Here is a 27,819-nt window from a genome sequence, read left to right as displayed (position 1 = left end):
ATGTGGTGCTGAGGAATCGAACCCAGGGCCTCATGCATGCAAGGCAAGCGCTCTACCACTGAGCCACCTTCCCAGCCCTGCCTGAGTATTTAGAAAATGCCATGTCCAGGGGGAAGAGATATCATACAGATCTAATTATTCAATACCTTCTCCATCAAAAACTAAATTAATGTGCATGTATGCTATTATAGTTAATATTATCCAATCTCACAACTGTAGTAGAGCAGTCTCTAATAAGAAGGGCATATAAAAATGATATAGACAAAATAGTACGGGCATACATAATACATAAATGGGCAGTAGGAATACTAAGTGGTACAAAGTGGAGGATTTTCAAGCAGGAATTAGTTGAGGCTTACCGTGTAACAGTACATAAATATGAAAATAGAGAGTTGAGTTAAGGACACATAAGGAAGAAGGAGTCACCTGAGGAAGGTCATCGAGGGTTTTTTTTTAAAGGAAACAAGTACATTTTTGAGAGTCAGTAGTGCCAAAACAGAGTCTGAGAACAGCAGGAGATGACTGAATTTCATGCCACTGCCAGAGTAATGAAGGCCAAACAGCACCCAACAAGGCCTTTTTGATATCAAAAGACCTTTCTGGGAGTAATTTGTAAAGTAGGCTGAATGGTAAGAAACTGGAGAAAACAATTGGAATAGTTTAGGATCAAGCAGAGAAGTCAAAATTACACAAAAGTACTCACAAAGAAGGATCAGAGGGCAAAAGGAACTAATAACTCATCCAATGCTATATTTTACTACATACTATACATATAAATAATATATACTATATATAAACTATATATATACATATGTTGAGCTTTTATGCTTTAACAAGTAAGAAAACAAAAGTACTTAACAATTATTTACTGAGCAACTAACAATTGTCATCAAGGTAACAAGTTGGCACTGATGGTCAGCCAAACAGTGCAAAAGAACCTTAGCCCATCTTCCATGAACCAGGAAGTGCGGTGGTAATCACCAGATAAATCAATAGGTCATTTTCTCTGAGTGCAGAGCACTTTCAGTGAAACCAATGCAATGAAAAGACAGAGCAGGGACAAAAAAAAAACAGACTTGACAAAAGAGAAAGCTGACATTAGTCTGTCCTAAACTTAACCAGAGCTATCTAGGCAGGAGAGAATTAGAGGCACAGAGAACAGACATATTGAAATCTAAATCAATATTAAGGAAATGCAGAGAGCAAAGCCTGACTAGGGTATGGAATGGAGAAGAATCTAAGTGATAAGAGCAACACCTGACCAGAAGCCCTGTCATGTTCAGAAACATGAAAGAGTGCTCTGTAACTCTGTAATTCTGTAACTCCATATAAAAGATATGTTTTCTTCATTCCAAAATAGGAAAGCTTTCATCTTTATTTCCTTAGAGAATCTAATTAATCAGTAGCTCTCTCCTTACCCTTACCCTGTAAATAAGTAAATAACTAAAAGCATGTTTTCACAAATACAGAAAATGTCTGCATACAATTCACTGGGTCCAGATATTCCCATGAACTAAGGTTCTAAATATCACTAAAGACATGATCTTATGTTGTGGTTCACCATTTTTTAGACAACAGTGATTGTTTTAAGTGGCAGTGCTAATTTCAAAAATATATTTTGAGGGCTGGGATTGTGGCTTAGTGGTAGAGTGTCTGCCTAGCATGCATGAAGCCCTGGGTTCAATTCCTCAGTAGCACATAAACAGAAAAAGCCAGAAATGGTACTGTGACTCAAATGGTAGAGTGCTAGCATTAAGCAAAAGAAGCCCAAGGACAGTGCCCAGACCCTGAATTCAAGCCCCAGGTCTGGCAACACACACACACACACACACACACACACACACACACACAATGTTTTGATCCAGGTACCAGTGGCTCATGCCTGTAATCCAAGCTACTCAAAAGGCTGAGATCTGAAGACTGTAACTCAAAGCCAGCCTCAGTAATAAAATCCATGAGACTCTTATTAACCAGCAGAATAAAAGAAGTAGAGCTGTGGCTCAAGTATACAGAACTAGTCTTGAGCTAACATGCTAAGGGACAGTGTCCAGGCCTTAAGTTCAAGCCCCAGTACTGGCACAAAAATATAAGACAGTTTTCCATTTCATGGGTAAGGTTGGGTTGTTTACCCAGAATGGCTGATGACTACTTGAAAAGCTAAACAACTAAGACCTTTTCTCAGTACTCAGGTCATTGTGCTGAGCTAAACACATCTCACAGAATTCTGTCTGATGGGGAAATGACAGGACCTGACTGACATTTATGCCTCATAGGAATATCAGAGGGTTACATAAAATGAGGTAATCAATGTGCTTAGAAGAGCACTAAGCCTCACAGTGAGTATTACTGGCACTTGGTATGGTTATTCTATACAGGTAAATATTTCTTTAATTTCAAACAAAAATCTCTTGGATTTTTTTTGTTCAAGAAGAAATTCACTAGGTAGCCCAAGGTGGCCTCAAATTTGCATTTTTCCTGGTTCAAACTCTCCAGTGCTGGGATTACAGGCATATCTCCCCACACTCAGAAACCTCCTAAATATTTTTAAAGGGATTTTCTTACTTCACTAGGCTTCCCTCTAAAAAATTAGCACATAATTTAATGTGTACAATTTGGCCCATCTGGAAATGTTTTCTTCAGTTTAAGTAAGATTATAAGAATGTTGTTTATTTCTATGAAACTAAGCAACCCACCCAAAATACTTTTGCATAAAAGTAAAATTACATGATACCTTGGAACTAGAATATTGATGATTACTATAAAGCCTTACAAAAGCAAATTTTGAAGAAGTTCCACATTTGCAAATTACCAAAGCAATTGATTTGCTTTTATTGCTTGTGTTAGACAAATATTAATCATGCATTTAAATGTTCAATGAACCAATCTGAAAAGAAATCAAAAAGAAAGCTAATTAAGGACATTGTATGTATTCAGTAAGCATTACTGAACAAAATCATTAGCACTAGGATGGATAACATCAGTCTTCTCTAACAAGTCACATCATTCTTGGTAACTTGTACAGGAAAACATTTCAAGTCTCAACAACACTTCTTGTATTTTTATTCCAAAGGGAAAAATAACAGTATGAGGAAAAATAACATGTTCAACATCTCATTGCTGGAGAGTGTGTTGATCAATTAAAAGCCTCAGTCTTAGAAAATGCCTTCGAAAAACTAAGGTATCAAATGACATGGTATCAGCTTTTAGAAAGATTCTAAATCATCAGATGTTCTAGAATCTATCCACAAATCTGAATACAAGTTGCCCTGAAGAAGATCCATAAAGCTACCACTTAATAAATGTATTTTTGTTATGTTTTGTTTTAGGAGTATTAAATGGATCTTTCAGAATCTGACACACAATCAAATTACTTGGGGCCTTAGCAGACAGTGCATTCAGCTTTTCCTATGTTAAGAAACAATTTGGCTAATATGCTTCTAAGGCTGATACTACATCCTTCATACTAGTACTATGTATGACATGAAATCGTTTGCTTTCCAGACCATATTCACCTTGAATGATTCTAATGCAACAGAATTTAATAAATAATTTAAAGAATGCAATGCATATTTAAAGAAAAATGATGGTGTACAAAATACAAGTAACAAAGTATTGACAAACTAAAAGGATGTATCCATCCTGGGTTGCCAGGGGCCAGGGGCTCAAGCCTGTAATCCTAGCTACTCAAGAGTTTGAGATCTGAGGACTGTAGTTCAAAGCCAGCCTGACAGTAAAGTCCATACCATTCTTAAATCCATTTTACCACCAAAAAGCCAGAAGTGGGGCTATAGCTCAAATAGTAGAGCATAGCCTTGAGCAAAACAGCTCAGAGACAGTGTCCAGGCCCTGAGTTCAAGCCCCAGGTCCAGCACCAAAAACGGACATGAACTTCTTAAATTTCTTGAAACTCCTTGAGCCCCAGCAAAACAATGTATGTAACATATAAAAGTTTTGAAGAAGAATTTCAAGGTTTTAAAGCATTTCTTCTTGCTCCTGACATAACTTACCCAAAAATAAGTTCTAGGCTAAAGAGGTAAATGTGAACAGGGAATGTTTTAGAAGGAAGTATGAATAGGAAATTTTTTTAGAAATAAGCAAAAAATTAAAATGTATGGGTTAAAGATACATCAGACTATGTAAGGAATTAACACAAATAAGTATGATGTTTAGTGATTATACTGAAAGTAGAGTGTTTATAAATGAAACATTGTAAGGGGCCCTCACTGGCTCAAGGGGTAGAGTGCCTACCAGACAAGCATCAGGAACTGAGTTCAAATCCCAGTAGTATCAAAAAAAAAAAAAACTTTGCCAAAAAGACTTTAAAAATGCTTAAAAAACTGATGACACTTGAAAGCACTATACAAAGTATTCAAACTACAAAAGATTATTATTTAAAAGAACTATGAAAAGAATAAAAAGAAAAAAAAACACCAAAAAGGAAAAAAATAGGCATAAAATGAGTCCAAAAGGACAATCCATGAAAAAGAAAAACAGAAGAGGAAAAATGTGAGAGAAAAATAATTACTAGGCATTTACCCTAAGATCAGGATTTGCATTTTGCAGATTGTACAACTTCCAAGACCAATTCAGACCAACTAGAAATACCAACAAGGACCAAGCATAGAGCCTTATGACTGTAATCCTCAACTACTCTAGCTCTAGGCCAGATAGGAAATAAAGTTAGAAAAAGTCTTTCTCAACCAACAATTTGGGCATGGTTGTTCCTGCCATCTAAGTAGGAAGCACAGACTGAAGGATCACCCTCCTAAAACCACCCTGCTCATCACTGGCACTCCACCACTTGAACCATGCCTCCAGTGCATTTTTTCCTAGTTAGCTGGAAATAGAGGCATGCAGACTTTTATGTCTGGGCTGGCTTCAAATTTTGAACCTCAGATCTCAGCCTCCTGAGTAATTTTGATTACAGACTATATCACTGGCATCCCAAAGGATTTTGTTGTTGTTTGTCTGTTTGTTTTGTTTTTTGCTGGTCCTGGGGCTTGAACTCAGGGTCTGGGTACTATCTCTGAGCCTTTTTGTACTCAAGGCAATGCTCTACCACTTGAGCCACAGTACCAATTCTGCTTTATCTGAGTAGTTTATTGGAGGTAAGGGTCTCATAGATTTTCTTGCACAGTCTGCTTTAAACCGTGATCCTCAGATTTCACCCTCATGAGTAGCTAGGATTACAGGTGTGAGCCACAGGCTTGGAGCCCATAAGGTATTTTTTAAGTAGAAATGAGGGAATTCATTACTATGGTGAGTTATGAATATTTATTCAGCCATAAAGAACAAAACATTTATATCATTTAAAGAAAATGTATGGAACTGGAAATCATCATATTACTCAAAATAATACAAAATCAGGGGCTGGGAAGGTGGCTCAGTGGTAGAGTGCTTGCCTTGCATGCATGAGGCCCTGGGTTCGATTCCTTAGTACCACATAAACAGACAAAGCTGGAAGTGGTGCTGTGGCTCAAGTGGTAGGGCGCTGGCCTTGAGCTGAAGAGCTGAGGGACAGTGCCCAGGCTCAGAGTTCAGGTCCCATGACCAGCAAAAAAAGAAAAAATACAAAATCAGAAAAACAAGTCTCATGTTTTCTGTCATAAGAGGAACCTTAGTCTTTTAAAGAAAAGGACATTCATATAAAAGGAGACCATGTGGGAAGAAAGCCATGTGAGGAAGAGGAAGAAAGACTGGGAGGTAGAGTGTGAATACAATCAAAGCAAAGTGTAGGCTAATATGAAAATGCATTCATGAACCCCGTCTTTTTTAAAATAGTAATCAAAAGAAAAAGAAAATAAAAAACAGAGGACTGATAGAGCACAGCTGGGGGGGGGGCTTCATGGTAAAAGGCCCTGTCTCATAAAAGAAAAAAAAAGTTAAATAAAGAGGGGTGGGGATAGTGGAAGAGAAGGAGTAAACATAATTAAAGTGTATTATGCATATGTATGAATATATCAAAACAAAAGGCTTTATTTTAAACAATTAATATATACTAATTTTAAAAAGATAAATAAAAGCTTAGTTTCCATTTTCCATTGTAGATTCTACTAGCAAGCCTTCAATTTAGAGACAAACATGGAAAAAAATAGAAGTCCTCACCACCATTTATTTGTTTTTGCACTTTGGTGCTCACAAAGCAGGGCAATTATGCAGTAAACAGTTTGGAATAATTGAAGTTTTGTCTTTCCCATGTTCCTACTATACCAAATGCTGACAGAGTATTTTACAACTTCCCTTATGCATGCTTATGACCTCTCCATCTGAATATTAAGTATCTTCAGAGAAAACAATCTGGTCAAACTGCCTTCAAATGCTCAAGATTCTGTACATAGTAAAAGCTCTCCTGTGTTTGCAGTGTGCAATCTGAGTATTGCCAGACTCCAGTGGCTCACACCTATAATCCTAGCTATTCAGGGGGCTGAAATCTGAGGATTGTGGTTCAAAGCCTGCCTGGACAGGAAAGTCTGTGAGAGTATTATTTCCAAGTAAGTACCAGAAAACTGGAAATGGCACTGTGTCTCAAGTGATAGAGTGCTTGCCTTGAGCTGAAGAGCTAAAGGACAGTGCACAGGCCCAGAGTTCAAGCCCCAGGACCAACAACAACAATAACAACAAAATTGTACTAGGCACCCACTTCTCAGGCTACTTGGATAATCTTCCATCTTATTAGTTCAATATATCATGTCTGATTTTTATTTATTGAACATTGCAAACTTGAAGAAATTATACTTCTAAAGTAAGTTTTATGGCAATGGCTGAAAGAATAACACAAAACTGAGTTACAGTTCAAATATTTTATTAACAGACCATCAGATTAGAAACAGCTGCCTTTTTAGCTTTCACCATCTGGCTAATCAATTCTTCCTAACTAGTCATGAAACAAATGTTTATCCCTCGTTCTAATAATTCACAACAGTGTTACTGTAGCAGGTACCACAGTGGTTCACACCTGTTAATTCTAGCGCCTCAGGAGAGTAAGACCTAGAGATCACAATTTAAGGCCAAAAGTCCTTTTTTTCTTTTTTTGTCGGTTATGGGGCTTGAACTCTGGGCTTGGGCGCTGTCCCTGAGCTCTTCAGCTCAAGGTGAGCACTCTACCACTTGAGCCACAGCACCACTTCCAGTTTTCTGGTGGTTTCTTGGAGACAAGAGTTTCATGGACTTTCCTACCTGGGCTGGCTTTGAACAGCAGTCTTCAGATCTCAGCCTCCTGAGTAGCTAGGACTACAGGCGTGAGCCACTAGTGCCTGGCCACAAAAGTCTTTAAGACTAAAACTAAACAGCCAGCAAAAATCTAGACTCATGGCATAATTCCAGTTGTAGAGTTCCATGCAAGCAAGAAAGACAAAAGAACGCAAGACCCTGATTTCAAACCACCAAAAAAGAAAGGTGTTGCTAGGAATCTAACTTTTATCCAGGTTAGATTTTATGCTGATTTCGGGTTCTAGAAATACAGAACAAAGATAATAAGTTTAATACAGGTAAATTATTTCATTTTAGTTCTATTCAAAATAGACTAAAAATATTGCCTAAATAATATTCTCATTTATTTCTATCCCCCTACACACATTTCTAAACCTTCATCTCACTTATTACCTTGATGTGGATGCACCCTGCATCAAAGCCTTCATAATTCATGACTCTTGCTTCACAATGGTGGATAGAGAACGAACCAGCAAATGAGTTCTGAATATTTTTTCTCTTAATGTGTAGCTTCTAATTTTAGTGAAAATTCCTTAAAATGTTGTTTCACTCGTGAATAATGTTAATGTTTGAAATTTTGTGATGATTTGTGTGCATCTGCCATGCCAACCTGAGAATTCCATCAGCCTAGAGCTCAAGTGGTAGTCACGAGTTTCTAAAGCTAATCAATACATTAATCAATCAGCTGCCTCCATTAGGATGTTAATGTCCTTCCCTGTTGTGGAGCAGCAGCAACTATAATACTAGAGAGAAACATGATTTATTACCCCTTCAAGGTAAATATGCAAAAAATTATTCCGTCTATTTTGCAGCAGAATTCCTTTCCCAGTAAAGTGTTCCAAAACACAGCTTCTTAGTGAACACATGGCACTGCCAAACACAAGGCCAAGGCTAGCAAACAGAAAGGAGGGGAGCTGTCAAACATTTGTCTTTTTTCCATAAAGAAAAATCATTACCTTTTCAATAAAAAGATCTCTAGAGGGCCAAAGCCAGCATTTATTGGTTTATTTGTATGCTACAAACATTCCAGCTTAAGTTAAGATTTTCTGCACAGACAAAAAAAAAGAGTAATAAAAACCTGTCTGGATGAAGACTTTAATAGCCAATTTATCTGGTCAGCAAAACAAAAGGAATCCACATACATAACAGCGAAAAAACTGAAGCCCACAGATGAATCTTACTAGTATTTGGCTGTCCCAATATATTTTCTTTGTTAGCTTATAGCCAATATTCTACATTGTTTTGAAAGAATAACAGAAATTTTGTTCTACAATATTTTTAACAATTCTTATTAAAGAAACGCACATGTATTTTTAGAAAAAATTTTCAGGAAGTGCAATACACATCACAAAACCAAAGTCAGTCTCATTTATTAATTAGTTCTAGGACAGGTAGGTTTCCTTTATATTCTACTAATTTAATCTTACTAACATGATGTCATTGAATACAAATCAATAAAGAAAAAGGTCATACTTATGAAATATTTACATTATAGAAAAACATCCTTAATAAGAGTAGTAACATTTTAATAAGCATCTACTGAGGTCTACATGTTCTTCATACATTATCTCTAGTGTGACAATTCTGTATTGAATATGTCATCTCCAACTCAATGAAGCTGACATTGTTTGCTCAAAGGTACACCTAAGAAGGGTCAGAACAGATTTTGAACAACAGATGTCTTAACACCAATGCACATTCTGGCCACCAAACCACATCACCCTAGCTCAAGCCCTCAGCTAGTTTATGAGCCACAGAAGACCATAGGAGCACAAAACCTGACTCTGCCCAGGGTTTTGTTTCAAAACGCTGCCTCCCTTCAGAACCCCAGCCGCCCTCTCTTACCACACTCTCCCCACGGCAGCCTGGCTGGCTTTTTAAAAGACTCAAATTCACCTGCTTCTTTCTTGCCCAACCTCACAACCTATTTAGCTAGCCAACCAGATTTGTAAACTTGCAGAGAAAATGTTTTAATCGTTTTTCTCACTTGTTCACATACTTTAAGACAAAAAGAACCTTTAATCATTATTGAGGACTAATTAGTTAAATGAGCATATTTGCAATGTAGATTTTAAAATGTGTTTTTAGAATTCACAGGTTTGTGGGCAGTACTCTGAGGGGAAATTAAAGAGAAAAAAACAACACCATTCCTGTTTGGCAGACAGAATCCTAAGGCCATCTAAATGAGACTGTGAAGTCAAGGAAAGCTGAAGATGAGAAAGAGAGCTGAGTGAGAGGGCATGAGGTTCTCATCCCAGGCCCAAAGTGACAAAGTGCTAATAAGCAACAACACACAAAGGTAGAAATGGAAAGAAACAAAAATATAGAACAGGGAAGGAAAATGACCCCAAGTCTGGGACTCTAAATTGGAGAAGTAGCCTTGGGTGAATTTATATCATGATGGATTAACAGTACTCATTCTAGAAGCATCTCTCAGGACTATTCAGTTCAACCTCTTTCAATTCATTGTAACACCATCATCTGAGACAAAAATCTATTAATTCAAAAAATTGGAGTACTTATTATACTTCTATACTATGAAATACATGACGATAGAAGAGAAAATCAAAGATACATCATCCACTGGCCAGCTAGGGGCAGAAAAGTCCCTGAGACTCCATCTCAGTGGAAGAACCTGGGTGTGATGGGAAGCCTGAAGTAGGCAGATTGAGGTCCTAGGCAGGAAGCAAGACCTATTTCAAAAATAACCAGTGAGAAATAGGTCTGTAGTATTGGTTCAGCAGTACAACTCCTGCCTAGCAAGTACAAGGTACTGAATTCAAACCCCAGTACCACCAAAAGTGATAAAGAGAAGAAATTATACTTTTAGGAGAAGAAAGTTGTGTTTCAGGAAACTGCATACAGCCTAATGATGACTGGAATTAGAGGGAAGAAAACATGGAGAGCCCTAATAGTCTTCCAAACAGACTGAATGGAAACATAGGAAACTCATTGTTAAACCAGCAGAAAAGGAAATAAAAAGCACTGACTGGGTGCTTAGAAGACTGGAAGATGATAGAGTAGAAACAGAAATTTCATAGATGAATTGATCTGTAGGAAAAAGGCAATTTCACCAGGCACCACTGGCTCACACCTGTAGCTACTCTGGAGGCTGAGATTGGAGGATTGTGGCAGGAAAACCTGTGAGACTTTTATCTCCAATTAACTACGAGAAATATCAGAAGTGAAACTGTGGTTCCAGTGGTAGAGTGCTAGCTTTTAGCAAACAAATTCAACGACACTGTCCACATCCTGAGTTCAAGCCCCAGGACTGATGAAAATAAAATAAGACGGTCTCTCCCTAAATAGATATATAAAGTACCTGATCCATATAGGTTTCTCTCTCTATGATGGTTATGTGTATAATCTTCCCCTTAGTCTTGCATTAAAAAACAACATGTTACACATGTTCCCTGGGAAAACTGGGCTGGAGCCTAAGGGACAACAGCCACAATCCACCCATATGTTACCATGTTAAAACATCTTTTTCATGTCTCAGTTGCTCCAGGCTGGGAGCCTTGAAAAAATGAAAAAAAAATCAAAAACAAAAAAAAGATATTTAAGTATAGAAACTGCATATATGGTGCTTTAAATGGTAAAAGCAAACTTTGATTGTATCCACAAAAATGCGTATAAACAGCTTAAAGTAAATGTGATGGTCTTCCCATGGCACTGGAAATTTCCAGTTCAGTGGGCTCTTGCTATAAGTAAACCTGTAGGATAATGTGGAAAATAAAATAAAAACCACGAATACATGAAATTTCTGATATGTATTCGTTCTGAGGAACTTCATCAGTTAGCAAAAACCCAGGTGGTTTTAATGAAGGGAAAAGCAGACTGTTCATAGGGAATGGTCTGGGGTGTGGTCACAGCACAGATGAGAAAATGAGGGAAGTTTTAGGAGAAACTGATACAGAGAATCTATGCTGTGCTCAAGAGTGGTCTGACACATTAGAGAATAACAGAATGTGATGCTTTAGGCCAACGCTTCTGACTGTATATTATTGTAAAGGCAAAAAGTGCCAACTACTGACTCACAACAGATGTCAAGCCATTTCTACAAATGAGAATTATGATTGAATTTTTAATTCAACCCCTTTATGTAAGAACTGAAAATGCATTATCAGTCTAGTTTCTTCAAGAAATGTGGGAAAAGCCACACTATTTTTTAAAAAAATAAACTAATAAACCATAAAAGGAATAAAAATTCCAGAGGATGCAAAAGAAAGATGAAAGCTAATGGAATTATATTTTTATCAGAAAAAAGTAGAAAAATAATTCTAAATCAGAATGTACAATAAACAATAGATTGAGAGATGATAGATAAGATAGATGACAAACAGGCAGATAGATAGGCAGGAAGATAGATTTCTATTGCAATCTTGGGCTGAGACGGAGGTTATTAGTACAGTGATTACAGTGGTTGTCTAATGTGTACAGTACCCTGTGTTTTAACCTCAGCATTGCAAAAAAATAGAAAAAAATAAAGAAATTACTTGCTCTTCCTATCCACATAATTTTGGTGAGTTTTTTATATGTGATTTTTGCAATATTGAGGATTGAACTCAAGGGCTCATATATGGTACCAAATGCTCTATGACTGAGCTACATTCTAGTCTCTCTACACAATTTTGAAACTCATTTTAAGTGCAATTTTTTTCCAGGAAACTCAGGTCAAATTACTGATCCCCAAATTTATGTTTCCACAGTATTGCATTACATCCTTTTTGTCACTTTAGTGATATCCCCACAGAGTATTCTGTGCAATTAGTGGCACATATGTTAGTATCCTACAAACTATATGGTACATAGCAGAGAATGTTTTTGAATTTGGTTTAATATGAAAAAAATTAGGGCTGGGGATGTAGCTCAGAGGCAGAATGCTTTTGTGGCATGAATAAGTCTTTGGGCTTGACCTCAGCATCACAAAAATAAAATTAATTTTCTAAAAATTTAAATAACTGAGTGAAGTAGTTCACCATTAACAAGCTTGTATGTTGTAACCACTCTATGAATAAACCAGCACATGATGTAAAAAAGTTGACTAACCAGCTCCTCTTCCGGTAAAGGTGTCCCTCTTGATCTAAAACTTATATGCTTTAGGTATTTCACCTTGAAGTCTTACATTGTTCCTATATAATTTTCATACATACATTTTTATGAGAATCCAATTAAATTTTGAAGAAGATATTTGGTTACTCAAATGTGTATCTATAGATACAGGAGTGTGTGTCATGGCCACATTAGGGTTTGGATTTGTCATGAGCAACTATATCATTTTTACCTTCATCTCTGTGCCATATTCTGTTCTCCAATAGTACAGATTTCATACTCTCTACACATTTCTCTTTGAAATGTTGCAAAGTGCTGAAATACAAACTTCCCCGCTTGGATTTTCACATGGAAGGAAATTTCTGCAAGATAGACACAGTCCTCAAAACAAAGTCCTTCATTCTGTTCTTTATTCTTCATAGCACCTAGCTCTTCCAACATACCTAGTTATTTCAGAAACCATGAGGAGTGTGAATTGAAAAAGGAAGAAAACTATGGGCTTCACATAATTTAATGATGACATTAATTCCAAAGCCTGGAACAGTGTTGGTAATGAAAATGGAAAGTTAAATTACAGACTTAAATTACTCTAGGGCAAAATTACTATTTTGACACATAAGTTGTTTAAAGGCCAAAGTTTAATACTCATTTCAGTGAGTGGGAAAAGGCTTGGACTTTATGAATGCCTTCTTTGGGAACTAATGACCAGGTTATGCCCTCACCTGCTAAAAGTTCTTAATGTTTATAATCAGTCCTGGCAGAATAATATGCCTGGAAACGTCATCAGAGGCCATATTAAAAATTATTAGCCCAATCTCAGTGACCCTGTCCATCAGTGGGATAGCCCAAAGTCAAAATAGAGACTTTCTGGGCTATCAAAGAATGTTTAACAAAGTGTCTTTTTCAGGGACCAACTTATTATATGATGAAACACAGATATGAAACAATTCTATCACATGATTTACCAAAAGATATTATAGAGTAGAAGTCACTGTACAAACAGAATGGAAAAATCCAAAGTCTGAAAAAACTAAACAAGACCACACATCCTAATAAATCACTGTATCTCAGCTTCAGGCTGGATAGGTTAATTTCCTGATTTTACCTATCACTTCTGTACCTCCCCAAAAAAGCTCATGGATTAATGAAACACAAAATACTGTGTCTAAATGCCATTTGAATGTGAATGGTACCTTCATTCTCTTCTTATTACGTCTTCTTAGAAAGGTTCGCTTAACCATAGCAGGTTTTCTTGACATTTGGAAATTGGAGATACCTTTGAAAACCTCATAGACACTGACCACTAGATAGGTGCAGGTTCCATCAAGTTCAGGGCTCTCCTGAAACTCCCCACCACAACACACACACACACACACACACACACACACACACACACACACACACAGACAACCCTTTCATTGGCTTGCTAGCATGTGCTTCTACATTATAAGTCATATGAGACACCTCAGGAGGGAAAAAGAAGATTTGCTGCTTGTGAGTACTTCCCTTGTCCAGGGTCTGTAGACTTACCACACTCCCTCTCATAGTCACAATGAGCTACACTCCTTTTTTCTTCTCTAGGACCTTCAATAGCTTCTCTCTTACACCTTTACTTCCTATGTTTGACAACCTTTATTGAGTCACTTCTTCCCTATTTGAAATACTATAGTACAGTAGAGTACAGTACAGTATAGTATAGTACAGTATATGCAGTATAGTATAGTACAGTAAAATACACACTCTTGATTCTTTCTGGAGACTATTATACTTGAATCAAATTATAATTAACATTATAGATTATGAAAATGTTCACTCTGCAATATTGGCTAAGAAAGAAATCATCAAAATAGCCTTAAAAGTTCTATCAGACTTCATAACTGCCAGGTGATACCAAAATTTCTTTAACGGACATGTTACATCTTATGTCATGCCATTTGCAAATATTGCCAAAGCAAAGCACTTAATTATTTCTACCTCTTTCTAGTTCCAAGAATCTGTGATTCCAAAATGGGTTATTAGAAAGCATAGAATTTACTATAATCTGAGCACTATCAAATATTAGTCTATATTTTATAATTAGGACATAGCTTTATCTTAAATAGTATTAGAACATAAATTCAAACGTAGCTACAAAAATATTTCCTCAGATATAATTTCAATGAGAGTTAAATCTTGGTTGATATGAACAAATGCTGGGCCAGTCAGCGTTACACATATCTATCCAGGCTTCTCCAGCTACTTAAGCGGCTAAGGCAGAAAGACTACCAGAAGGACCCCAGCCTTGGCAACTTAGCAAAATTCTGTTTCCAAATTTTTTTTAAAGTAGAAAAGTGGCTGGGGGTATGGTTCAGCAGTAGAGCACTCGTGCATCATTGACAAAGTTCTGAGTTCAATTTCCAGGAAAGAAAAAAAAGACAAAGACGAGAGGAGAGGGGAGGAGAGGGGAGGGGAAGGGAGAGGGAGGGAGATGGAGGAAAGAATGGAGAGAAAAAGAAAGAAAAAAAGAGAAGGAAGGAAGAAAGGAAAAAAGAAAGGGAGGGAGGGAACAAGGAAGGCAGGGAAAGAAAGAGAAAGAAAGTCATCATTCATTAAAAACAACAATAACAAACAGATGTTACCTTGACTAAATTTTAGGTGCTTAATGATACCATGTTAAATGTAACAAATTTGGTATACTTAAGGAAATTTATTGCATCCAAGTCTATATGACAATGGGAAAGACATTTTAAATAAGACATTGAAAATAAGATAAAACATGAAATAATATTTTTATTATGAAATAGAGATGGAAGAAGAAAGAAAGAAAGAGGGAGGAAGAAAGAAAAATGAGAGGAAGGGAGGAAGCAAGGAAGGAAGGAATGAAGGAAAGAAGGAGGGAAAAGGGGGGAGGGAGGAATACAGAAATGGAGGAAGAAAGAAAGAAAAAGTGAGAAAGAAAAAGAATAACAGAAAAAAGTCATAACTTTTCTGTTAAATTTAAGTACTTATTTTAGGAAAAAGAAAGTGTCTTCTATCATCTATGTGTGTGTGTCAGGGGAAGGGGGCAGTCCCGGGGCTTTGAATTCAGGGCCTGGGCAATCTGAGCTTTTTTGCTCAAAGCTAGTCCTCTACCTCTTGACCTATGGCTTCACTTCTAGCTTTTATTTTTGTTTGGGGGCGGGGGTGGTTAATTGGAGAATCTCACAGCCTTTCCTGCCCAAGCTAGTTTCAAACCTCAATCCTTTAAATCTCAGCCTACTTACAGACATAAACAATGGTGCCCCTCTTGGTATTTGTTTTTTTGGGGGAGTTATTATTATTATTGTAAAGGTGATGTACAGAGGGCTTAGAGTTAGATAAGTAAGGACATGAGTACAATAATTTTCAAGCAGTCTTACCCCCTCTTTCATTTCCTCTCCCCACCCCCAACTTCCCTCCCCCGCAAGGTATAAAGTTCATTTCTAACATAGTATCTAGTGAGTATCTCTGTTGCATTGGTTCACCCTTTGTTGGTATTTGCCTTTTGATGTAAAGATTTGAAAACACTAGTTCATTTTAATATAAACATTTAGACAGATTTTGTTGATTTCAGGTATAAATTAGCTGATCATAATCATGTTTCACAACACACTCATCACTGATCCATACTGGCTTCACTTTACTTGAATAGTTAAGTGAATTCTACAATGAATTTTGTTCTTGGTTACATTTCCTCCTTACATGAAAACTGTGGTCTTCCTCTAAGTCTACAATCTTGAAGTCAGTCAAATGGCCACCAAAGTCCAGCTAGTATTTAGGACCACATGTATGAATTATAATTGGCTTAACCAGGTAAAAGGCTCTAAATTTCAGTAAAGCTAACAAGTGAGCTAAAAACATAACAGTCATAAGTAATACTTATTTACCAGACATATATAAAGTTGAACTAAGAGCAATGACTGATGATACTGATGAATATTTTCTTAAATTTTACCTTGTTCCCTAAAGGGCTGTGATATAGAAACATGCTTGAGAAAAATAGCACATTTAATTAGAAATTGGAATCTTACTTATAAGTGAAATTAATTCTTTTTTAATTTAATTTTTATTTTATTGTAAGGGTAATGTCAGAGGGGTAAGAGTTACATAAGTAAGGTAATGAGTACATTTCTTGTTGAATATTGTTACCCCTCCCTTGTTTTTTCCCAGTTTTCCTCCCCCATGATTCCCCTCCCCCTCAAGTTGTAAAGTTCATTTCAATTAGCATCAATAGCTGAGGATCACAATAGCTCAAAAGCTAATTCTAAATCTATGCAAGACACAAAACCTCAATATGGTGAACTAAGCATTACCAATACAGGTGTTAAGAATCACCAGACACTACTGCAGTGTTTTACAGTCTTGGTTCACAAGGTCAGTCACTGTGCCCTGTTGGACACCTTAGCAATGATGGAAGGTGATTACCATGTGCTTGACCTTCATTGCCCTACATTATATGGCACCCACAATCACTCACACATTTGGCCAAGCCCAAGAGAACTGGTTTTCTTTTTAAAGACATCATTAATATGCAGTTAGAAATAAAACCTAGTGCCCAGTGCTGATGGCTTATACCTATGATCCTAGCTACACAGGAGCCTGAGGGAGATCTGAGGGTTTGAAGCTAGCCCAGGCAGGCAAGTCCATGAGACTTTTATCTCCAATTCATCACAGAAAAAGCTAGAAGTGGCACTGTGGCTCAAGTGGTAGAGTGCTAACCTTGAGCCAAAGGAGCTCAGGGATAGCAACCAAGCCCAGAATTCAAGCCCCTGGAATGGTAAAAATAAATAAATAAAACCTAATAATTATAATACAATATGGGCAATTGTAAGAGAAAAAGAATTTGAAAGGCTCAGAAATCTGACCCACATTGGATATGGGGAGTTTGCTTATATAAAAGGCCAATCTAAAAGGCATCTCCAAAAACAACCTTAAAAGCAAACAAAAAATGGTTTCTCAAACTTACATTTCACTACATCACAAAACACATAGCTTTCAGAGTTTAAGAATCTTCCAGGTAAGCTTTTCAATGCATGTGTTTTATCAATTATAGTGGGAAAAGTATCAGACAAATAAAAATTGAGAAATATTACACTAAGACAATAAATGACTGCACTGAAGCTAACCTAGTCAGACAGAACTTTGAAAAGGAATCAAGTTCAATATTTATATATTTGGGGCGAAGAGTTTGATTTCAGAAAAATATTTAATGAAATCTCTGTTCAGTCAAATTGAGAACACTGTATAACCACCACAAAAACAAACTGGACTGAAATTCAACACAATGGCATGTGTTTTTCAACCTGCAATCAACACCAAGAAATAGCTCCTTTTGGTTATTAAAATCCTGGAAAGAATTATAATTACCCATCTGGGATTATGTCCTTTAAAGCATGAGTACTTGGAAATAGAACAGTCCATTTCTAATCCTTCTTTTCCTATTGATTTTTAAATTCTTTGAACATGTTAGACAGTAGAAATTTGATATGAGTTAAGTTCTTAATTCAAAGAAAGAAAAAAGAGAGGGCGGGGGAGAGAGAAGAAATGGGGGAAAGGAAAGGAAAGGAAGGGAGGAGATGAAGGGCTAGGAAAAAGAAGAGAAAGTGAAGAAAGGTGAGAAGAGAAGGGAGGGGAGGACAAAGGAGGGTCAGAGAGAGAAGGGAAGGAGAAGGTGAAAGCAGAAGAGGGGAGGAAAGAAGGGGAGACAGGGGAACTGGGAAAGAAGAAAAGTGTAATGATGAGGATGATTAACTTGTTTAACTATCGTAACTACGTCATTATGTATATCAAAACACCATCTTAACTATAATGCAGTAATTTATATAAATAAGTTTAAACTGATTTAAGAAAAAGAATAAGTTGTGCACCAGTGACTCACACCTGTAACCCAATTACTCAGGTGGCTGAGATTTGAAGATTGTGGTACAAAACCAGACTAATGAGGAAAGTCTGTGAGATTCTTACATCCAATAAACTACTCAAGAACAGCCAGAAGTAGTGCTATAGCTCAAATGGTAGAGTGCTAGTCTTGAACAAAAATTGCAAGAAGAGAAGAAGAAAAAGATGGAGGAGGAAGAGGAGAAGGAGGAGGAGGGTGAAGAAAGGGAGGAGAAAGAAGAGGAAGGCAACTCTGTATTTCATTATTTTTAATTGATTGTTTTAATTTAATGAAATATGTCTCTGCCACACAGAATTGTGGGATGGGGGAGGGGGGAGATTAACTTCAAAAGCAAACCAATTGGTCCAATAATCCCAGTCATACGCAGTCTTTCAAGAGATAAGAAAATAGTTCACACAGAGACTGGCATAAACCCATAGTAGCCTCACTCACTTGGATACAAGTAAAACAGCCACAATTAAAGGAGCAAGAAACTAAGTTCAGCCAATTGTTACTTTGGAATACTACTCAACAATAAAAAGCAATGAATTAACAAATGTGCTAAAACATGAATAAATAAACGGAAATTATTCTAAGCTGAAGAAGCTGGACAAACAAGTAAATGATGTGTGATTCCATTTTTTTCAAGTTCTAGAAAATGTGAAATAAATTTATGACAGAACAAGCAGAACAGAAGATGACACGAGGCGAGGGGCGAGGATTCCCTGGGAAGATGACATGAAGGAACTTTGTAGGGGAGGAAAATACTTTATATCTTCATAGAAGTGATGGTTACATGGGTATATCCATTTGTCAAAATAATGAACTTAATAATTTACATGATATATAGATAGATTTTACCTCAAAAATGAAATAAAATGAAATGTCCTGTGGCTGAAATGGGTAGATGAGTGGGTGATACAATACTGGTAGAATCTTAATCACTGTAAAAGCTAAGTGACTGAAATTGTCTATTACATTATTCTATTTTTTATTTATTGATATTTCCAAAATAAGACTTTATATACTGGGAATATACAATCAAAAATGTTTATGGCATAAATATATACTTCTCAAAATGACATGCCTGTGCTTCATATGGAGAATTTTAAATTTTAAATGTAGCTCATTATTTTCTTTAGCTTCACCCACTCCAGCCTCACCCCAGCATGCCTCCCATCTAGTGGGTCATTAGAGAGCATAAGACATAGTTGTCAACTACAGTTCTCAACTACCACCAGCCCCCAAATTAATTCTTCCCTAGTATCTCAGATATTTATTTCTAGTAAAAACTGGTACAGATGGAGAAATCAGAGCTGCTGCATATGCTGTAAAATACAACTGATTTGACAGATCCCAAACTTAGCCTTTTTTTCTTCGAATATTTTATTTTTTGTTAATGAGGAAAAATCCTTATTTTTAAAAAAAAATTATCATATTCAAGTTTTTTTACTTCAATTTTTAGAATAATAAATCCTGGGGCACTAACCCAGATCACTGGTCTGTCTCTCTACTGCTGACACACATGCTCAGTCACCTGCCAGCCATATCAATGAGTCTATCTTATTTTTCTAAAATCTGCCTAAGAAAAAAAAAATACAGCTTTCACATGACATATCCAATGAATGAGAGGAACAACCAAGAAGTAAACAATATAAGCAGGCTCAAACATGGCTATTTAAAGGCATAATACATTAATGCCTACTAGGTCATAAGAGGATTGTTAAGTGTGCTTAGGTAAATCATCTTCTTCACAGAACCTAATAAGGGGTTCAAGTATCTATCAATTAGTTCTCTACAGACAGCATAAGGTAAATGTTGAAATTAGCTAAAATTAAAGATCCAAAATTACTGGGTAACTCTACTTAAAAATACTTTCATGCAAGTGGCGCTGTAGCTCAAGTGGTAGAGCGCTCGCCTTGAGTTGAAGAGCTGAGGGACAATGCCCAGGCCCAGAGTTCAAGCCCCACTACCGACAAAAAAAAAAAATACTTTCATGTAACATTTTAATTTTTGTACATCCTCCGCTAAATCCCAAGGAAGAAATTCACCACTGGGTGAACAGACTCTGAGAAAGTAAGTACTTCTTTACAAGTTGTCATGTCCAAAATGAGCTTTACAACGTTGGTGCGGGGGGGGGGGGGAAGGAGAAAGATTGGCATTGGGGAGGAGGGGGGAGGCTGGGAAGGGATGTGAAGGGTAAACAAAAGGAGGAGGCTGCAATGCTTGGTAAGAAATGTACGCATTATCCTGCCCATGTAATTGTAACCCCTCTGTACAGTATCTTCACAAATAAAATAAAATAAAATGCTACTTAGAAACCTGGAAAAGTAAAAATAAAAAAAAAATAAAAAAAGTAAGTACTTCTTGATGTTGTCCATCCATCCATTCATTAGCTCATCCAACAAACAGTAGAGTGTCTACACATAGCTAGTGCTGAAATTCATCAGTGAGGAAAACAGTGTCCATGCTCTTGTAGAGCTTACCTTCTAACACAAAGAGACAGACCAATAGGAAAAGATGAGAGACCTTTGAGGAGCACAGAGGGTCATACCAGGGAGGGGCTGAGGAGGTACACCTATGTAATACGTGACATGTGTGGAAACCCAAGAAAAATAAAGTTTCAGAATGTCAGGCAGAAAAAAATTTGCAAGTGCAAAGGCCTGGCATCTGAATTTTGTTCCAAAACTCAAGAAATATGGAGGAAGTGGCACTGTGGCTCAAGCGTTAGAGTACTTGTCTTGAGCTGAAGAGCACAGGGACAGCGCCCAAGCCCAGAGTTCAAGCCCCACAACCGACCAAAAAAAAAAAAAAAAAAAATATATATATATATATATATATATATATATATATATGGAGCCAGTGTGGCTACAAGGGAGGGAAAGGGGAATTAGAAGGTAGTTAAGAGAGGGAATACGCAGGATCTAGACCTCTCTCAGCCATTTTTAGGATCTAAGCATTTACTGAGACAGATAGGAGCCACTGGTGGACTATGAGCAAAAAAGATCCTACATTGTGTTTTTACAAAGATGACCAGCTACCCAGGCACTGGTGGCTCACACTTGTAATCCTAGCTACTCAGGAGGCTGAGATTTGAGGATGGCGGTTTGAAGCCAGCCCAGTCAGAAAAGTCCCCCCTGAGACTCTTACTTCCAATTAACCACTCAAAAACCAGAAGTAGTCCTGTGCCTCAAGTGGTGGAGCGCTAGCCTTGAGCATAAACAGACTCAGGGACAGTACCCAGGCCCTACATTTCAAGCCCCACAACCACACACACACACACACAAAGATAACCAGCTGTGTGAGGAGGACAATCAGTTGGGGAACAAGAAGACCTATTCCGTGATCAGATCACAATGTCTCTTGGGAATATTCTAATGTCATTTGTTTCGTGCAGCTTCATTCTTTGGCACGCTATTCCAATAAGTCAAACTATAGCCAACTGAAATGTTTTGTTTTTGTTTTTTTTAAGCACTGAACTTGGGATTAAGAATATTATTATTAATAATGATAATATTAATATATTTCAGTAGTTGTCCAAATGGGGTTTCAATTCAACATAACAATCACTCAAATAATGCATCTCAATCAATGTCACTCCTGTCATCTTCCTCCTCCACCTCTCCGGGTTGAGTTTTTGAAGAAGAAGCAAGAGTCATGTTACTTTCAGGATTTGGTTTGACTTAATTGGTAGAGGTTCTTTCATCTAGATTAATATAATGAGTAAATAAGACAAAGACTGCCAGCTGTCTGGACAATCAGTCACCTTTTCAAAACATGCCTCACAGATACCAGAAAGCAAATATTTTCATTTTGGACACGAAGGTCTCATCACACTGGAGTTATTCATCACCTTCATCACAACATAGGCATACTGTGACCGTCAAAACCCATCCCCTAGGAAAGTTGAAAAGGAATACATTTCCAACCATAAAATCCATCAGCACTCTCCCAGACGTCTGTTTCCTACGTAATTGATGAACTCCCTCTTGTAATGAAGGCACACAGTCACTTTTATCTCCAAGATTCTTGAGCTTACCAGTTCTACCAGCAACCTCACCCATACCATGTTGTGATCTCTGGCAGATAGGACCACTTATGCACAGCACCTGCCTTTCAGGACTGTAAGCCATTCTTCAAGGCTATTAATTGGTTTAAGAGGGTGTCAGAAATGCATACTTTCCTGCACACTTTGGTGATTTCATCGCAAGCTCAAAGCACTCAGATAAATTAAATCATCTGGCTGTATCCTGAATCACAGCTGGCAGGCCTGACTACTGCTCTTTGCGGATGAGCAAACAATACAGAATAAGATGCTCACCCCACTCTACGTTCCCATTTTCAGCATCCAGCGTAATGTTGCTAGGAAGAATTTTTAAAACAGAAATGTTAGTTTTGCAAATACATTTTGCAAATATATTTTTGCAAATATATTTGTTTTGTAACACCTGAGCCCCCATTTCAGAACACTGATGTTTTGTTTTGTTTTGTTTTGCAGATAGCTTCAACAGCCCAGAAAGGAACAGGGTTGGGGGCTGGGTAAGGCTATTAAGGTGGTTAATCTAGCTCATTGCTCGCCAGTGGAGCTTTAATTAGGGGTGAGGGGGAAGCAGGACGGGGGGGGGGGACTGTTAACACCATAAATACTACACTCACATTTCTTTATCCTCGCTGAATGTGAAAGGAATGCGCCTCTTAAGTTCTACTAACAAGCCAGGAGATACTCTCTCTAGGGGTCTGGGGGTGGGCTTAATGCTGTGCTAGTCTCTCTCCCTCTCCCGTTCCCTGTCCTTTTCCTCCTTTGCATCATTTACAAACTCTTGCTTTCATTTTGTTTTCTTTCATCTTATTGTGTGGGTAATCTTTTATAATAAGGAGGGAGAAATAATAAGATACATCAAGATTTCTTTCTCCAAGTCTAAATTTAAATACAGCAGGCAGAGAGAAGCGGTGAAAAGGGTGTGTGGGTGTAAATGGCGAGATTTCCCGGTTTCTAGGGGAGAAGGGCTCAGAGAATAAAATGCTAAAGGGATTTGAGAGCCGCGTGTGTGCGTGTGTGTGTGTGTGTGTGTGTGTGTGTGTGTGTGTGCAGCCATTCTCAGGGCAGAGAGGAAAAATCGGGAAGAAGGAGGGTGGGGGGGGGGAGAGAACAAGATTAATACAGGCAGTCACGAACCCCGACCCCGACCCCTCCGGACAGGGCAGATTTCCGACACCACCGAAAACCCGGGATCAAAGAACGGTTGGGCAGGCGGGCAGTGTCCCGCAGATCAGGAGGGGCAGGAAGGAAGCCAAATGGGCTGAGAGGCGATCTGGCCAAAGCGCTTGCCGGTGATGGAGAGGCAGCACAGGCCGCTGGAACCTACCTGGCACGGTCAAGGTAGAGGATGCTCCCGGCACCTCGGGCCTCTCTTCCTCAGCCTCCTCCCGCTGCCTCTGCTGCTGTTGCTGCTGCTGCTGCTGCTGGATGAGGCTGAGGTCGGAGCGGCCGAGCTCGGCTCGGGAGGCCGCGGGGACCAGCCGTGCCTTCAGCAGCACGGCCGCCAGGCCGAGGAGCAGGGTGCAAGGGACGCGCCGGCAGAGCCTCGCCATGGCCGAGAGCCCGAGGGCCGCGGCGGCATATTGCGGGGCTCCGGGCGGCGGCGGGCGCCAGGGCTGCGGGCTCCCGGCCGCGCCCGCTCGCTGGCTCCCCCGGCGCCGTCTGCGGCGCACACCCTCGGCGGGTGCGGGAGGAGGAGGGACGGGGGAGGGGGAGGAGCACAGGAGGAGGAGGGGAGCGCGGGAGAGGAGGAGGAGGAGGGCGGAGAGGCACGGGGCGGGCGCGGAGGGGAGGGGGCCCGTGGAAGAGGACCAGCCCCAGGTCTGCGCGCACCTTGGCGCACGCGACACACCGGGAGGGGCGCGCGGGGGCCCCTCGGCCACCCGCCACGATGCTGAGGCTAGGGTGCTGTGCTGGGTCTACAAAGAAGAGAGGCTGGGTAGGGGGCTTAGTCGTCTCCCAGCCCCTCCGGCGCATGCCCGCCGAGGGAAATTCTGCAGCAACTGGAATAAAATTCCTCCCACCTACCCCAAATTAGAAAAGAAGGTAGAGCATCCATTAACCTCCCAGATCACTTCCTGAAGCTTCAGCGGAGCCAAAGGCCCAGGGTCCCGCTACCGCTCCCCCCACAGCGCTGTTCCTCCCTTTGGCCCCCAGGCCAGTACACTACTGTACCTGGAGCCTGATCCCTTAGCTAGAAGTTAAAGTGGCTCTCCGGATGCCAAATAAACTTTCCTTTTTGCCTGACTGGGCATTTCTTTCGTCTCCATGAAACATTATACTTTTTTCATAATTATGTCCTACACTGATATATATATATATATATATATATGTGCTTAATAGGTCTATAAATTATATGTATATAATGTATACGTACATGTAATGTAAAATCCAGCCTCTATGTTCTGGGACCCCAACAGCTATTGAGGAGGGCAGTGGGAAGGAATTCACAGACAAAACACAAGCCACTGGGGAAGCTGGTCCTGGAGAAGCAGTACACCATTCAGGGGTTGCATAAAATTGGAAGGAATGGGGGTGGAAGTACTGTGAAACACTGGGGAGGGGAAGATAGAAAAAGTTTCAAAGAGAGATAGGAGCAACGAGAGTGTCTAAAAAGCAGAACTCTGAGGTGTGTGTGTGTGTGTGTGTGTGTGTGTGTGTGTGTGTGTGTGTTCTGAAGGTATGTGGCAGCACAGGGCACTTGGGACAGTGTGAGCCTTAATCCTGAGCCTTGATCCTAACAGGACTGTTGCAGATTGAAAAGGTGAGTTGACTAGGTCCTCACAAACACTTCTACAGTACTTAAGGTGAGACAGACACTGCTCAAACACCTAACATATGTAGTATTGCTGCTCTCTGACGGCTTTTGTGGTATTTTTGTAAAAACAAAGAATTTTTTTATTAGCAATATCAAATATTGAATAATTTCTAAGTGTGGTGGCCATTCACATATTTAGATAGCTACAAAAACATAGGAATTAGCTTTCAAAAAGATTTCTTTAAAGCAGAAACATGATTTTTCAAATTCTCAAATGTGTTTAAATCACACACAAGATGCTAAAATTAAGAGGCACACTCTCAAGAAAATTTTCTAGAGAAAACACAGAGTAGGCAATTTTTTTTCTGTTTCTTTGAAAATTTCCTTTTGTGAGCATATGCCAGTACTGGGGCTTCAACTCAGGGCGTGGGGTGCTGTCCCTGAGTTTTTTGCTTAAGGCTGGTACTCCACCACTTCAGCCATACCTCTACTGCCAGCTTTTTGCTAATTGGAGATAATAATTTCACAGACGTTCATTCAAGAGTTGGCTTTGAACCGTGATCCTCAGATATAATCTCCTGAGTTCCTAGGACTCAGGTGTGAGCCACTGGCACCTGGTGTTTATTTTATTTCATCTTACTTTTTGTTAGATTAGTTAGTCGGAAGCAAGGATTTATTTCAGCATAATATAGTTAAAGTAGCAAGAAATAGAAAACAGAGAAAAATATTTCCTGTTCCCTATCCAGGAAATCAGAGTTAAAGACTTGTTACTTTGATATCAGAAACATTGCCAGTTTAGTCTGAAAGGAATGATAAAATAAAAATGAAAGAATGGTTTTAGATTTATAAAATATTACTTGCCCAAACATCCTGGTGACACCACTCAGAAACACACACATGCTATATTTTATGGCTAGAGAGGAGACAAACATAAAGTAAGTCCCTGAAAATCATCTACAGGCCTGAAAGCTAAACATTGAATGCCCAGCTAGATTTTGAAATTATCTGAGACTAGTGACTTCTTTTGTTCCTTGTGCTTTCTCCTTCTTTGAACCAAAATGTCAACAGGTATGTTGATAGCTGATAATGTGTTTCTTTAGTTTTACCAGGCCACATATAGAAAGACCTCTTACCCAGGATGCTCACACCCTTGGTCTTGACCTACAGCTAATTCAGATCCCCCAGATGATAAGATTTGATCAGCTTGAACTGTTGAGATGTAGAGAGCAAGATTTAGTGTACAAATAAAAGTAAATGCATCCAGTGCACACAAATATAGTAACTGAAATTTGGTACATCCAAGGGAGAACTCAAATAGTATAATTTCTTAGAAAGGAAAAGTGAAGGCTCAACAAAATAAATACCAGGAAGAAAGTACTTAAAAGGGGTCAAGGGGAAAAGGGTGGATGGATGAAAAGAGGGAGAATACAGTCAAGAATTCCATGTGTAGCCTACAAAATGAACAAGAGTTGGGGAACAGGTGGGTATTGGAGGGATGGGTGAGAGTGTTGAAAGGGGTGATATTGATCAGGATATATTTTATTCATGGACTGCTTTTTAAATGGAGACTTCTTTATACAACTAAAAATAATATTAAAGAAACCAAAACAAAAAGAAATCAAGTACAATGCATCTGAACCATGAGAAAGATAACTAAAAGGTATGTCAGGAATTGGCTAGAACCCACACATTGCAGGCTCAAGGCTCAAGACTATCCCTTGAGAGGAGAGTGCTGAGGGGCATTGTGCTCACCTACAGAAGTGCTTGCCCAGGTTCAGCTGCCCATGCACTCAGAAACCACTGCCCCCAGGGTCCCAGGAGACCAAGCTACTACTCCAGCAGGTAGTGGACTTCAGCAATATCCACATGATACTTGGTTTGAAGACGTGCAGAATACAAGAGTAACGAGGGCATGGAGACTTCCACCTACATTTCAAAGGAAAGCCTGGGAAGGCAGACAATGAGCCATAGCATCAGGACCCCTTCAGGCAGCCACTGAGAGCACAATAGAAAACTGTGAAGGTGAAGAAGACTAAGCTTCAGTGTAGATCCCAGGATGTTGGAGAGGTCAGGAACGGGGTAAGAACAGCTCTAGACGATGAACAGAGCCAACAGGCAAAGCTATTAGATGGGGTTATCCAAACCCAGTGGACCATACATCACCATACCACAAGCTATGGAGGCCAGACATTGAGCTCCTGGATTGAATTTGGGTTTTTTGTTTGTTTGTTTTGGTTTTGGTTTTTGTCAGTCATGGGCCTGAACTCTGGGCCTGGGCACTGTCCCTCAGCTCTTCAGCTCAAGGCTAGTGCTCTACTACTCGAGTCACAGCACCACTTCCAGCCTTTTCTGCTTATGTGGTGCTGAGGAATCGAACCCAGGGCTTCATGCCTGCAAGGCAAGCACTCTACCACTGAGCCATCTTCCCAGCCCCTAAATGTTTTCTTTGTTAGGTTTTGATCTTACTACATTCCTCCTCTCTGTGCCCCCAATCCCTATTCTTGGAATGGAAATGTTTATGCCATTTTGTGGTGAAAGTAGGTAACTGGCTTTTTAAATTTTCCCAGCACATAGCTCAGGGTTTGCCTTGGGTCTCAAAAAAAATCCTTGGACTTGGACTTTCAAAGATGCTAGAACTGTTTAGCCTAATGGAGTTCATTAAAGATAGACTGAACAAGTTTTCCTGGTATGAGATACACATGAACCTTGATCCTTGAGCTGAAATATTAGAGTTTGTAGATGAAATGTCCCTGAAAAAAACTTGTGTATGCAAGGCTGTGTTTCTGATACAAGCACAGTCGGGAGGTGGGGACACGAGAGCCATACCCTCATCCATCTATTGATGGTTTCAAAATTTAACTCGACTACTGAGAAGTGGTGAAACTA

General features: G+C 39.0%; 1 protein-coding gene across 1 annotated transcript in view; it reads right to left on the bottom strand.

The window, feature by feature from the left end:
• The window catches only part of Fam171b (family with sequence similarity 171, member B), a 64,909-nt gene extending 41,074 nt beyond the window's left edge, over positions 1 to 23,835 (bottom strand). The window contains exon 1 of the mRNA XM_013028968.1: positions 23,503 to 23,835. Coding sequence (XP_012884422.1) covers positions 23,503 to 23,728 — 226 coding nt within the window. The 5' untranslated portion in view covers positions 23,729 to 23,835. The remainder of the gene's footprint in view (positions 1 to 23,502) is intronic.
• Between the last annotated feature and the right edge of the window lie 3,984 nt (positions 23,836 to 27,819).

Source organism: Dipodomys ordii, unplaced genomic scaffold, assembly GCF_000151885.1.
Source record: "Dipodomys ordii isolate 6190 unplaced genomic scaffold, Dord_2.0 Scaffold5, whole genome shotgun sequence".
Classification (NCBI taxonomy): domain Eukaryota; kingdom Metazoa; phylum Chordata; class Mammalia; order Rodentia; family Heteromyidae; genus Dipodomys; species Dipodomys ordii.
The sequence above is the reverse complement of the archived record's forward strand: the minus strand, read 5'-3'. Positions and strand labels throughout refer to the sequence as shown.